Below are 15,365 nucleotides of genomic sequence, written 5' to 3' on the forward strand. Positions count from 1 at the left end.
ACATTTCAGATTCCATTAGCAAGATCATCTTTTATTTCAGATGGGTGCATCAGACTAATCATAGTTTGATGCCATTTAATATTTGATTACTCTGATTCTCCTTGTTATGATTTTATGCTCACCCAGCGATCTAATTTATAGTCATAGCCCATATTTATTGAATATTTACAAGTTACCAGACACTCGTTTACACATTTTATATGTATTATCTCATTTAATCCTCACAAGAACTCTGTGAGATAGTACCCTTGTTCTCTCCCTTGTACATGGACCCGCAAAGTAAGTAATTTGCCTAACAGCAGAACTTGGATTCAAATCCAGGCAGTCGGCCTCAAGATTACCTTTTATCTAGAACAGCTGTGCTGTACTCCCTTGGCTTCTTATATAAATCTGCATTATAGGGAGAGAGGGCGTTAATCACATATTCTTTTGGTTGTTTTGTCCTGTGACAGTGATTTCCTAATGGTGGATAATGAAGTGACTTCTGATTATGAATTGGCAGAGGACCAAATCTTGGAATGAGGCAACCTAACAGAGGTACTAGCCAGTAAAGATTTTGTGGCCAGCTCCTGGCCTCCCTTGGCCAGGATTTCCCATGTATCTTTTTACTGCCTCATTGAGAGAACTTTGCCAAGTTGGAGTCCTGGTGCTAATCTCCCAGAGATTCTGATTTAATTGATCTGGGATGGGGCCCATGAATCTGTTCTTTAAAGAAATCTCATTGGTGATTGTGGCACCCATCTAAATTTGAGAACCACTGCTTTAGATGACACAATGACTATTTCTCTATTAGTTTGTACGACATCCTAGTTCAAATCTAAGAAATGGTAAAAGGAAGGATTTCACTTAGTAAACTTTAGGCAGAAGTTTAATGATGTTTGTGATGAGCTAAATATAAAGATCAGTTAAAAATATGAAATCTTGATGCCAAGGACCAAATGTTATTGACTTTAAGATATGTTGCATAGCGGTTTAGATTTTAGACCTGGAGCTGCACAGCCTGGGGATGGATGCCATCTCTGCTACACAGCTGGGCAGCTGTGGGTAGCCTGCTCAGGCTCTCCAAGACCGCGTTCCTCATTTGCCAAAGGGAGGTGGTAACAGTCCATACTATAACCTATACAAAGCCCTGAACCCAGAGCCTGATATTTGGTTAGTTCTCAGTAAGTGTTAGCAATTGTTGCTATTTAAGTGTTTTTCCAACCGGAGATATCTTTGGTGAGCCTAACTCTCTCTCTGACCTGGGTATTTCTTGTGGTTATAGCATCTGTCTATAGAGTGGCTGGTGAGAATAAAGACTCTAGTGGGTCTCCATATACAGTCTTAACCTCGGACATTTTAACATTATTCTTAGACCAGTTGAGTTAACCAGTACGGCAGTTAAGCAATTGGAGAGCTTGGCATTAAATCTTTAAGATATTTTTAAAATGTATTTTACAGCTAGTATAAACCAAATTATAAACAAAGAATCAAAGGTTAGTTTTGTAGTGATGAGAAGTTTTAAGCATCTAAGGGAAAGCAAATCCTCATTTTTCTCTTTTCATTTTCAGTGAACTTCTGGCCTGGATTTCCTCAGGTTCTAATTTGTATAAGGTTGTGCTTTATTTAACAGCTTTTAAAAGCATGTGAAAGATGTGTTTTCTAGAGATTTTTTTTTTTTTAAAGAATAAATAAGCTACTTTTTTTACAGGGCTATTTTGTGCAAAATATTCAGTTTGAAAGGAGGTCTAATTCTACAAGTAGATATATTTAAGGCATCTAAAATAAGGAGTAAGACATGCTTTTTCTATATATTGTAGACCTATAGAAATAGAAGAAAAATGTATCATATAGGCATGCATTATTTAAGAAAATAGACCCTGGATTCAAATCCTGGCTTTAACCACTTACTAGCTCCGTGATTTTAGGCAAATTGCTGACGTTTTCTACTCAGTTTCTTCATCTGAATAGGCCTAATAATATTACCTAATTAATAGAGTTGTAATGAGGGTTAAATTATTAAATTGTGTTGAATTAAATATTTGCGGAAGCATTTAGGGTGGTGCCTGCTACGTAAACTCTTTAATAATTATGATGACATTTATGACAACCACTACCAAATCATCTGAACAAATAGGAAAACTAGAGTAAAAGTACTGTATTTATACATCTTAAATTTTTCTCTTTCGAAAACTATCTGAAAAAAATTTTTAATTAAAAATAATTTTTGGCCTTAGCCTCTGAAAAAAATTTTTCTTTTAATGTAATGCTTAACTTTATGTAATGAGGTTAATTCCTATGCCCCATGGGATGGCTTGTCTCATGTTTACTTGGTGGTCAGTCTTAATAGAGATGCTGCAGGTGTTGGGGGGATGGTATTTCTACATAACATTCTTTTCCTTTGTAAATTTTAAAAAAGTCTTAAAAATTTGACATAAAGTTTGTGATTTCTTATCAGAAAACCTGGATTCAAGTCTCTCTGCTGCTTATTCATCAGAGTAGACAGGTTACCTGGCCTCTGGGAACCTCTTCTCCTTCATCTGCAAAAGTAGAATAAGATATTGTATCTCAAATGTTGGTGTGAAAAATAAATTCACCTCTTCATGAGGCTCTATATGTATAATAAGATTGTTCAGTAGAAATAAAATCTGAGTCACCGGTGTAATTTTATTTTATTTTATTTTTTGTTTTTGTGAGGAAGATCAGCCCTGAGCTAACATCCATGCCAATCCTCCTCTTTTTTTTTTTGCTGAGGAAGACTGGCCCTGGGCTAACATCTGTGCCCATCTTCCTCCACTTTATATGGGATGCCGCCACAGCATGGCCTAACAAGCGGTGCCTTGGTGTGCACCCGGGATCCGAACCCAGGCCACCAGCAGCGGAGCGCGTGCACTTAACCCCTACGCCACAGGGCCGGCCCCATCCGGTGTTAATTTTAAATTTTCTAGTATCCACATTTAAAAAAAGAAACAAGTGAAATTAATTTTAATGTATTTTATTTAACCCAATAAGTCTAAAATATCATTTCAGTATGTAATTGATGTAAAAATTATCAATGAGATTATTTTTTCATGCCAAGTCCTTGAAATCTGGTGTGTATTTTACACTTACAGCATGTCTCAACTTGAACTAACGACATTTCAAGTGCTCGGTAGCCCCATGTGGCTGGTAGCTACCATATTGGATAGTCCAGATCTAGAGTATAGATTAATATTCCCCATCAGCATCCTTGGGCACTGGTGTTGCCTTGGCCTTAAGCAGTTAACACAGAGTTATTCTTGAAACTGTGTGCATTTCTGGATGGATGAGCCTTACATTTCTTTCTTCACCAACCTAGATTAGTATCTTTGCCCCCGCGAGGACAGGGTCCTACCCTTAGCCTTCTGGCTGATGCAGGTGAAGACTTGCTCTGGGCGTGTCATGTGCCTCTCTATTTGGCCAAGGCTGGTATACAACCGGGAATTCCTGAACCACTTGAGTTTGATAAACCTTTGAACCACAAGAATCAGAGATCCAGGGCAGGATCAGCGCTTCAGGATAGGATCGGGCTTTATAATATCCCTTCATTCTTGCTCTTATCTGTCCTTTTTTGCCTTCTTTCCCAAATTTCAGAGACTTATCTAGTGTCACTAGGAAAAGAGCAAATGTCAGCAATCTTCTAAAGGAATTCAGCTTCTCGGTCCTCTGCTTCAGTGTGGCTTAACAAGGCTGACCCTCTCTTCCTAAACATTATTTTGACTTTTTAAAAGACATTTAGAACTTTTTGGGAGCCAGGAGATTTGGGGGATGGAGGAGGTATTCATATCTAAACTTTATTTTTTAAGGTTTTCTGATACTAGCTTTCATCCAAATTTTGGGAGAATTGTAGTTAAGGAGTGTTACCGTAATAGCTGTATGTAATGGTAAAAAGAGGTAGAGAAGATGGGATTCAGGTACTCATCCAACAAAAAAATCTGCTCAATGTCACCTTCTCAGAAAGTCCTACCCTGATCACTCTATCTAAAATAGCTGCCAGCCTCCAGCACTCTCTCTCTCTCTTTTTTTCTGTAAATATCTTCTTGCTAACTAAAATTCTTTGTTTGCCTTCCCAAATAGAATATAAGCTCCATAAGGGTATGGACTTTTTTTTGTTTACCCTTGCATCCCCAACTCCTAGATCAATGCCTGGCACTCAATAAATGCCTATTGAATGAATGAATAAATAAGTGAAAAGTAATACCAAGATATTATTCTCTATATGTACTAATGGTTTTTAAATTAGGTACCTAGTAGACTTCTTCCCTAACTGTTGTTGCTCTATCCAGTATATGTGATATGCTTGAATATTCAGACCTAATCACAGTGGTAGGTATCCTAGTGTTTACTCTTAAGACAGACTTTTACTTCTTTTAGATAGTGTCGGCCATGAGGAGAGGGGAAAGAAATAGTTTGTAATGGAGTTGTAAAAGGGAGGAAGGGGAGCTGATCTATACCAGGCAAAAATTTCAGATTATGCAGGATAATAAAATGGACGAGGTAATATTGGGATAGGGAATGATTGGAAATGTTTTATAGTTCAGGTGCTGTAAATACATCTAAGATTTTTCAGCAAGACTGTGGCATAGCAGGTAATAGAAGCTTAGGGAAAAAGTGAGAGGGGTGCATAGCAGAGAGATTAGCATTATTTGGAGGAAATGTGGACTATATAAGGCTTGTGGCCAAAAGCCACAAATTATATTTCCATTGTCTTTGTTTAGAATCTTTATTTAAAATCTTGTTTACCCCTGTCAGTTTCTCAGTCATTCTTCCAGTTTACCTCTTGTGCCTTTGTATCAACTTGATGCCACTACCCATACCTTGTGCTCCATGGAATTATGCGACCTGTGAGCACAGATTCATCATACTCTACAATGGCCAGAAGTTCCATTATAACTTCCAGTTTGTTCCGGAAGCACCCTGCCAATAAAAAGTAATCTGAACATGCTGAAAGCTGAACTGTTATTAAGATTTATGTTGCATTCAAGTAAATATTTAGCAAAAGAAGTAAATGCGGACTTATCAATTTTTACCTTTCTTTATTCTGCTTCTTTAAATGAGAAAACCTATTGTTTTATGTAAATGTGCCAGCTCTTTTATAGTAGGTAGTATGAATACGTTATTTGGTTTGTGAATATATTTAAGAAAAACAATAAGCAAAATAATGTATACTTTTTTTATTAAGGTAAAATTGGTATATAACATTATGTAAGTTTCAGGGGTACAGCATTATAATTCGACATCTGTATAGACCTACAAAGTGATCACCACGAAAGGTCTGGTTACCATCCATCGCCATACAATTGACCTCTTTCAACCCATTTCACCCACCCTCCAATCTCCTTCCCCTCTGGTAACCACCAGTCTGTTCTCTGTATCTATGAGTTTTTGTTTTTGTCTTGTTTGTTTTGTTTTCTTAGATTCCAAATATGAGTGACATTAAATGGTACTTGTCTTTCTCCATCTTACTTATTTCACTTACCATAATAACCTCAAGATCCATCCATGTTGTCGCTAAGGCTCCATTGACGGGTGAATGGATAAAGATGTATATACATACAGTGGAATACTACGCAGTATATACTTTTTATACTGTGGCAGTAGGCTTTAATTTCACTTGGGTTTTTTTTCCCCCCCCACAATGTTAGGATTTTAAGGTTTTATAAAGTTTGATTAAAGACTAGTACTCTACTTGTAGTAGGTGATTTTTAAGGACTATTTCTAATTACATTTAGTTTAACTTTAAATGATAGTTCAGATGTTGCATTTTAACCTAACATCTTCTTTCTTCTTAGTCTGTAAGACTTGTATTGTCCAGCACTTTGAAGATAGCAATGATTGTCCAAGGTGTGGCAACCAGGTTCATGAGACAAATCCGTTAGAAATGTTGAGGTAAGTAAATGTATTTTATAGCTCATCTAATTTAAATAAATTATATAAATTCTTAATAAGTTTTATTATACATCATAATATTTTCATGACTCAATTAATACAGGTTTTATGAATTTTCTAATTTTCATTTTAAAGCATTTTATTTCATTTTAAAGTATTTTATTAAAAAGAATTCAAAAATAGGCTGTACATCTTAAGTATTAATAAGAAATACATTTCCAAGTTAAAAATTATAGTTTTATCTCAGGCTGTGAGAATTACTTTAGTTATAGTTATTTTCAGTATTTCAATACTGTACTTTTGTTGAGCTACATGGTAGTGGAAAGAAAGCAGACCTAACAGTCAGGAAAACTAATCTTTTTGCTATTCATTTTTTAAAATTTATCATATATTCAAAAAAGAGTATACAAATATTTATGCAAAACGTAAAGAAATTTTTTAAATGACTACCATTTACTTAAGAAATATAATCATATATTTTTAAAGCTGGAAGTGGTCTATAAGATCCTAATCCAAACCTTCTTTTCCAGATTAGGAAATTGAAATTTATAGAAAGGACACGAGTTTGCTTAAGGTCTCAGCACACTCAAATATCACTTCCCAGCTACAAGCCAGGCGTCCTCACCACTAACCCGTTTTCTTTCCACTGTGCCTACCATAGCTCTACCACAGATCAACTGTGTGATTTTAGGGAAGTAAACATGTAAAACCAGAACTAGACATTCCCTAGATAGCCTTTTATAATGCTTATATCTGTGTGATGTTGCCATCATTCTATATATCTGGATTTGCAAGTCTTACATTTCAGACTTTTTTTTCCTATTTTAGTGCCTGTAGTTGGAGTAAGTTGTCTATAGGTAAATGTCCAGCCAGGTGGTTTTCAAAGTCTGGTCCCCAAACCAATAGTATCTTGTTAGAAATGACACTTGTCAGACCCCACCTCAGACCTGCTGAATCAGAAACTCTGTGAGTAGAGCCCATCTTAGTTTAGCAAGTGCTCCGGGTGATTCTGATATGTGGTAACATTTCAGAACCATTGGTCTGCTGTAGTCTGCAGTCCTGAGTGAGGCTTATGCTAGTTGGATTTATATCGATGCTTTTCAGCCAGGGGTGATTTTTCCCCCTAGGTTACATTTAGCAATGTCTGGAGTCATTTTGATTGTCAGGTCCGGGTGGGTGCTACTGGCATCTGGTGGGTAGAGGATAGGGATGCTGGATGCTACTGAGCATCCTACAGTTCACAGGACAGTCCCCCCAAAATGATGCAGCCCAAAATGTCAATAATGCTGAGGTCAAGAAACCCTGATTTAAATCATTCAGAGGAGAACTTTCCCTCTCAAATAAATTATTTCCTAATTTTTTATGAAAAATTATGAAAATTTTTATGAAGAATTATGAAAAATTTTTATGAAAAACTCCAACAGTTAATAATTATTACCTATTCCATTTGAAAGTGCTGTGTTGTAAGAAAAATTTTCTTAACTTTTGATTTTGACCATTAGATACTTGAAGGAATCCAGTCACTATTTAATCAGTTCTAATCCCTTGGCTAAAGTATGGATATCATATATTTTTTTAACTTTTTATTTGGAAATAATTTAAAACTTAACAAAAGTTGCAAAAATAAAAGTAGTACAAGAAACGCTTGTATTCTCTTTACCCACATTGTCTATTGTGAACATTTTATCTCATTTGCTTTATCACGTAACACATATGCTTTCTCTCTCTATTTTTTCTGAACCATTTGAGGGTATGTTATGCACATCATGACCCTTTACCTGTATATACTTCCATGTGTATTTCCTAAGAATAGAGATATTACCTTATATAGCCACAGTACAATTACTTTGGTATAATACTTTAATCTACCCTCCATATTCCTATTTTGTCAGTTTATCTAGTGGTATCTTTTATAGAATGTTTTTTTCCATCCTATTTCACTAAAATTACTACAAAGGGATGTTTTTTTAAGACATAAACTCACAGAGATAATAAAAACAAAAACTTCAGTATTCTTGGCAGGAAGGACAACTCCTGTAACATAACAGGTTCCCAGTAAATACATGAAAGGATGAGAAGCAATGGAAGCAACAATGGGAAACCAGAGAGCAGATTGACGGTAGAGATAGCTGAGCAGACCCAGGTACCTAACTGTACTGGGAAGTGTCAGGGGGAAGATCTTTACCAAAGGTTCCCCCAATAGCTTTCTCTTCTTGGCCCAAACTAGTTCACATGCCAGCCCCTAGGTAAAGGGTTGGTGTGGGGCTTTGAGATGCCTTAGCAAGTCATGATTTATCCCTAAGGCTAGACACAATGCTCCAGAACTTAATCCGATTTTGTTAGCAAGAAATAAGAGGGATTAACCCTTTAGTAGGTAGCAGTGTCTGCTACACAAGTATCAACAAATTTATCTCCTAAGTACACTTTCTCGGGAGCTATTGGAGGATGTGCTGGAGCATAAACCAAGGAAGAGGAAGGGAATCTAACATAGTAGAGAGGTGAAGGAGTATGGCGGTTGTGCAGCAGACCCTGAAAACAAGCAGTCTGTGTCTCTGCTGTCCAGTGTGGTAGTCGTTAGCCACGTGTGGCTGTTGAGCACTTGCAATGTTGCTGGTGAACCTGAGGAATGGAATTTTTATTTAATTTAAATTAAAATCTGAAATAGTATAAATAGTTTCCCATTAAATAAAACTATTGTTAAATAAATAAAAATTACTAGCGAAATATACTACTAAATATATTTTAATACATAAACAAAACATTATTAAAATTAATTTTACATAAAACATGTAAAATACTTTTATTAATGTGCCTACCAGAAAATTTAAAATTACATATTTGACTCCCATTATATTTCTGTTGGACATCACTAATATAGATGGTAGGAGGAGGATGGAGAACTCTATGAGGGAATCATTCATTCAACAAATATTTACTGAACACCTACTATGTCCAGACATCATTCTGGGTGCTTGAGGTCCATTAATGGGCAAAATAGATAAAGGTTTTTGCCCTTGTAGAGTTAATATTTTTGTAGGGAGGAACAAGCAGTAAACCACTTATATGGAATGTTAGAAAGTGAAAAGTGCAAAGGGAAAAAAGGAGAAAGTGCTGCAGGTGAGGGGGGATCAGGAGTGTGAAGGAGGGGACAGACTGCAATTTTAAATAAAATGGTGAGGATTAGCCTCGTTGAAAGGTGAGATTTGAGCAAAGAATCGATGGCTGTGAGGGAGTTAGCCATGTTTAAATCTGGGGAAAGCACGCCTGTTCCAGGTAAAAGGAACAGCCAGTGCAAAGGGCCTCAGTCAAGCATGTACCTGGAACTTGTTTGTGGAACAGCAAGAAGACCAGTGTGGCCGGGGAACAGGGAGAGAGGGAGAGAGCAGTGGGCGATCTGGTCAGAGAGACAATAGGAGTCCAGGGGCCTTGTAGGCCACTATAAAAACTTTGTCTTGGGGACGGCCCGGTGACGCAGTGGTTAAGTGCGCATGCTCCGCTGCGGTGGCCCGGGATTCGCAGGTTCGGATCCCGGGCACACACTGATGCACCACTTGTCAAGCCATGCTGTGGAGGCGTCCCATATAAAGTAGAGGAAGATGGGCACGGATGTTAGCCCAGGGCCAGTCTTCATCAGCAAAAAGAGAGGAGGATTGGCAACGGATGTTAGCTCAGGGCTGATCTTCCTCACAAAAAAAAAAAAACAACTTTGTCTTTTACCCTGAGTGAAATGGGGAGCCACTGCAAGGTTTTGATTAGAGAATTGACATAACCTGGCTTAGTTTTAAAAGGATCATTTTAATGACTGTGTTGAGAATACACTGCACATAGCAAGGCAAGGGTAGAAGCAGGGACAACAGTTGGAAGGTAATTTGAGTGGTCCAGGTAGGAGATGGTAGCAGTAGAGGGGGCAAGAAATGGTTATATCCCAGATATATTTTGAAGGAAGATCTGGCAAGATTTGCTGATGGATTGGATATAGGGTGTGAGTTAAAGAGTAGAACATGACTCTAAGATTTCTGATCTGAGCAACTGGAAGAATGGAGTTGTCATTAACTGAGAGAGGGAAGACTAAGGATAGAGCAGGTTTGCAGGGAGGGGTAGATTGGGAGTTTTAGTTTTGGACATGTTGAGTCTGTTAGTCATTTTAGAGAAGACAGAAAGTTGACAGATGGATATACAAGTCTGTGATTCAAGGGGAGAAGTCTGGGCTGGAGATAAATGTTTGGTAGTCTTCAGCATATCGAAGGTATTTAAAGCTGTGAGACAGGATGAGATCACTTAAGGGAGAGAGAAGAGTAAAGGACCAAGGATTGAAGCCTGGAGCACCCCAGCGTTGAGAGATCAGGGAGAAGAGAAGGAATAAGCAAAGGAAACTAAGAAGGCACAATCAGTAAAGTAGAAGGAAAATCCAGGAGTGTGTGGCTTGGAAGCCAAGTAAAGAAAGTGTATCAAAGAAGAGAGAGTGATCAGTGTCAGATGTTCTTCATGGGTCAAGTAAGGTGAAGGCTGAGAATTGATGGTTGGATTTAGTAACACGAAGGTCATCAGCCTTGACAAGAGCACTTTCAGTAGAGCTGTGAGGCAAGAACCTAATTGGATTGTTTCAAGAGACAAGGGGAGGAAGAAGAATTGGAAATAGTGAATATAGACGGCTCTTTCAAGTTTTGCTACAACTGAGAGCAAAGAAATGGGGCGGTAGCTGTTAGGGGAGGAACAGTCAAGGTTTCTGTTTTGTTTTGAGATGGGAGAAATAATGGTGTGTTGGAAGGGAATGATCCAGTAGAGAGCAGAAAGTTAATGTAGGAGAATAGGGTGGAGGAAGGATTGCTGAAGAAATGTTCATGAGTAAGTGAGAGGGAATGGAATTCAATAGCATAAGAGAAGAGATTGGCTTTACATAGGAGCATTGATAGATCATCCATAGCAACAGGCAAAAAGGCAGAGTACCCGAGCGCAGATGCTGGAGGTAGATATGATGGTCAGAGTCTGTGGAAGTTCTTCATTGAGGAGAAAATATTTATCAGCCAAAAGTAAGTATGGAGAAAGGGGATGTCAGGGCTTAATGAAAGAAAAAAGTGTGTTATCCAGGAAAGAGAGAATAAATGGACTGGGGAAGTGTAGTATGATTCCTGGCAGCCTTAAAAGCATATTGGGTTGTAGTTATGAATTTGAAGGGGTGTGGTTGTGTTTTTCTTCAGCCGTGGGTGCAAGCATAGTTGGATTTAACTGAAGTTGTGGTTGTACCAAATAATTTCGTGCAAGTGAGAGAGGGACAAGGGAATCGAAGGTACATGCAGAGGTGTGGCTTTAATGACTGACTGTAGATTAAATCAATGCTAAAGTGTATTAGGAGGACAGAAGGGACGTCAAGTTAGTGAGAGATGTCTCAGAGGTACAGGAATGAAACTCGTTGATTCCTGATATGTTTGTACATAGTGAGAAGAGATTCTTATAGAGAATCTGGAAATAGGTACATAGAAAATGAAGAAAAGAAAGCAATTAACTAACTCCAGGAAGAAAAAATAGTTGAGTGAGGGGATATCTATAATCAGAGTACACTGTGAATATTTATATAATCATAACCATGTAAACACTGATTATTAAACAAAAGATGGCACTAAGACATCAGGAAGATGAGGGTAGGGGAAAAGTGTACGTTGGGAGGAAAGGAGGTGGCAGGGTGATATCAGAGAACTAAACCTTTATCTTCCATAAAAGGAAGTCAGAAAAATCTAGACAGCAGAAAAAGCATGGCTTTGTAGGAAAGGCTAGGAATAGGTGTACTCCACATGCAGAGGAGTTTGCTATAGTAGATGTGCTAAAATTGTATATGTTCTATATTTTGTAATACATGTAAGATACAGATCTCAAACTGTTTACCTATTGGATTTTGATGTCTTCATTGTTAGTATATTCTCTTTTTTCCTCTTTGAAAGGTTGGATAATACATTAGAGGAAATTATATTTAAGCTGGTCCCTGGACTACGAGAACGTAAGTTGCTCCTTGGCTTCTTGCAGATTTTTGTGTTTTATGAAATCAGTATTTCTATTAAAGATTTCATGATTGTTTCTATTATTTTTATACTTCTTTTTTCTCTTTTAAATTAGAAGAACTTGAGCGTGAATCTGAATTTTGGAAGAAAAATAAGCCTCAAGAGAATGGACAAGGTGACTTTTTCTTCTGTATCTGATAGAATCTCTCAAAATGGTCAGCTTTTTGTAGCTTTGGTGGGCTAGTATCTCTCAAACTCCAGTTTCTCCTGTATGAAATTCATGTACCCGTTTATTTACATTTATGAACCTTTCTCTCATGAGCCTTTTGTATAAAATCATGAGATTTTATATAAATGTATGTAAATCTGGAGTCACTCCAGTTGTTGGTAATTGGAAATAGGGGAAATTGGACTTCTAGAAGAGAAAAAGGAGATAAAACAGAAAACTGATCACTGATTATAACAATATTTGCTGGAGAGTTAAAGGAAAATTAAGTAAGAAATAGCCATAGCCTGCAACTACACAGTGAGGGGTTTTCTGTTTTGTTTTATTTATTTTATTTTGTATGTTTGTTTTAATAGGAGAGGAAACCAAGATGTGGCTGAGAGACAGATCAGGGGATCTTGCTATGCTTTGATAATCTGGAGTGAAGTTTTTATGAGTGGAGCTCAAATGATACAAATTTATGTATTCTGGGATTTGAAAAATATTTCTAGGTGCTTATGGAAACTTTCCCCATGACCTATGCTAAGTGTCCAGATTTCTCTTCTGGGTTCCAGGGGACTCAGCAATCATTAATTTTTACTGCTTGCCAGCAAAGTGGCAAACATTAGTGGGCAGAGAAAAGGCTTTTAGTATTTATATAAATTCACACAAAGGGGAAAAGAAGTACAATATATCTGAAATTCTAAGGAAGTAGTTATCGTTTCCCATTGTTATTTAATATGAGATTTGTTTCAGGATGGCCTAAATACCATTGAAATCTTTCAAGGATGTATGTTTCTTTTTATAGGCTCGTTTGTGAGCTTAATCTCCCACCCTTGGTTTTTCCATAAGATTATGGGATTGTCAATTATACATAATTAAGATGGAGAAGAAAATGCTGTCTTTCTCTTTTCATCTGTAAAATGGAGATCGTACTTTTATTAGTTCAACTTAACTGTGCGGAGCTGGCTTCCTATAGCAGCAGAGCTTTGAGAGTGGTTTTGAATGACTGGAATAAGGTAGCAAGGGATTATTTTTGAGCTATAACAACAAAATGGGCAAAGAAGAAAAGCCTGACAAAAAATGACTTAACTAAAGGCTTGTTTTATCCAAGTGTGAATTACAATTTAGACAGTTGTGTTGTAATAAAAATATAGATAATATAAAGTTGACTAAATGTTCCAATTTTTGACTACCTTTTCAAGAAGACAGGAGCCCAGGGAATCGTCATCAGAAGCTATATGGTAGGTTTAGTCCATGACTGTGTGTATTTTATAGACTGACTTGTGAAGGACCACAGCCTACTTTGTGTTTATCTCCCTTTTCCCATTATTTCTCCCTTTTTAAAGTATTTTGTGATATTTGGTCTTTAGTTTGGGTGGAATGTTTGGATCTTTTCTTGGACCTGGAAGTTTGGTTCATAAAAGACAGCTTCTGTTATGTGGGTTCCATATAAATATGTAGAAGAAAGAACGCAGAACGAGAACCCACCTGCCCTTTATGATACACCTGTAATGCTTTTACTACAGTCATTAAAGAGGAGCTAACCTGTCATTTTTTTTTAAATACTGTAATGCTTGCCTGGCTTATTCTTTCAAGTTTCAACTTAGAGATATTTTATCTGGAAGTCTTTCGTGAATCTCTGCTTCACCCCAAAGTTTGGGTTTATTACCTCTGTTATATGTGCCCACATACTCTATTTTACCTCGTCCATGGAAGTCCTTATCACACTTCTCCATCTCCCTGTTTTCTTTTCTTGCCTGTATCCCCTCCTACACACTGACCACTATGAGAGTGAGGATGGTAACAGCCTAGTTTGAATATTGTTTCCTCAGGCCTAGCACAATGCATGTCTGAAATAAGTTAAAGGCACTCAATAAATGAATGAATCAACAAATATAGTTGCATTATACGTAGGCTGCAGGAATTTCATAGGTTAAATACATTTGTATATAATATAAAGTATGCTATTCAGATTTCTGTAATGGAGTTTTAACATGTTACATAGCTATTTACATGTTAAAAAAGCTAATTCATTCTACTCATACTTCACTAGCTGATGAAATTTTAAGAACTTAGAGAATATTTTATAGTTTGGAAAGAGTACTTGGTTTTAAATTTGAATATATAGAGAATTTGGAAGTATTTTTATAGTCTGTCTACTTTTTAAGTGGTCTAATCAACTAATTGCAATCATTTTTGTGACCAAATATAGCTAGTCCTGCATCTTTCATTTAGATGTCCCAGTGAGCCTACAAATCTTAGGCTCGTTAATAAGTCACTGATGGTTTTTTAAAAATATTTCCAATGTTCAGTTGGTTGGAACATTTTAAAGGTATTAAATTTTTCAGTTATTCTTCATCAAAAACTGTTAAGAAATGTTTTTTAAAGTTGATTTTTGTTTTGATGATTAATATATTGTTACTTAACTTTACAGTAAACTTTGAGTTCTTTCTAACTTAGTTTTGTTTAAATTATACAGATGATACTTCAAAAGTTGACAAACCTAAAGTAGATGAAGAAGGTGATGAAAATCAAGATGATAAAGACTATCACAGAAGTGACCCACAAATTGCTATATGTCTAGATTGTTTACGAAATAATGGACAATCAGGGGACAATGTAGTCAAGGTGAGTGACAAGTACAGTTGTGTTTTTTTATAACTGTTTTATAGTACGCCTTTGATAATTTGATGAATTTTCCTAATGTTTTAAAGTGCTTGCTTTCAAAGTTTATATTAACATGATCAAGTAGAATGCCATTCTCTGACAGTCCCATACCTACAAATAAATATCCAAGCAATTGCTTACTCCAGGCACCTGCTTTCCAACCCTCACAACTGAAATGTCCTGGGCCAGTGCCACCACCTAGTGGCTAACGTGGAGAATCACACCTGTATTTCTCCTCTTTCCACCTCCTTTTATACCTTTGTTGGGAGTTCGTATACACTGTTTCTCCCTTTGTGAGTGGTGGTAACCAACTCATACTCAGGTCGTTTCATGTCAGGCAGTGTCTCCAACCCTTTTATTCATCCTCTAATAATTTTCTTCATTTTTATTTGCAACTCAGAAAACTATTCATCATGGCTAATACATTTTATGAATAATATAATTAATTGGTTTTGAAGTAAAATTGGATGTCATAAAGTGCCTGTGAACTTTTAAAGTCCTTGAAGGCTCCCAGATATTTCCTATAGAATCTCCATTTCTAATGCTGTTTCCCTCTGTACTTTTTGTAAAGGATCTCTATACTAGAGAGGTTAAAACACCCTACTCACCTT

At 36.8% G+C, this 15,365-nt stretch overlaps 1 protein-coding gene across 3 annotated transcripts in view; it reads left to right on the forward strand.

Annotated features, from left to right (window-relative positions):
• PCGF5 (polycomb group ring finger 5) overlaps window positions 1-15,365 on the forward strand; it is a 124,526-nt gene that overhangs the window by 73,440 nt on the left and 35,721 nt on the right. For all 3 annotated transcript variants that reach the window (XM_087432265.1, XM_004427820.3, XM_014785532.2), the window contains exons 3-6: window positions 5,790-5,886; window positions 11,823-11,878; window positions 11,995-12,054; window positions 14,567-14,715. In XM_087432265.1, coding sequence (XP_087288391.1) covers window positions 5,790-5,886; window positions 11,823-11,878; window positions 11,995-12,054; window positions 14,567-14,715 — 362 coding nt within the window. The remainder of the gene's footprint in view (window positions 1-5,789; window positions 5,887-11,822; window positions 11,879-11,994; window positions 12,055-14,566; window positions 14,716-15,365) is intronic.

Source organism: Ceratotherium simum, chromosome 6 (genome assembly GCF_057802395.1).
Source record: "Ceratotherium simum simum isolate JZ-2026a chromosome 6, ASM5780239v1, whole genome shotgun sequence".
Taxonomy (NCBI): Eukaryota; Metazoa; Chordata; class Mammalia; order Perissodactyla; family Rhinocerotidae; genus Ceratotherium; species Ceratotherium simum.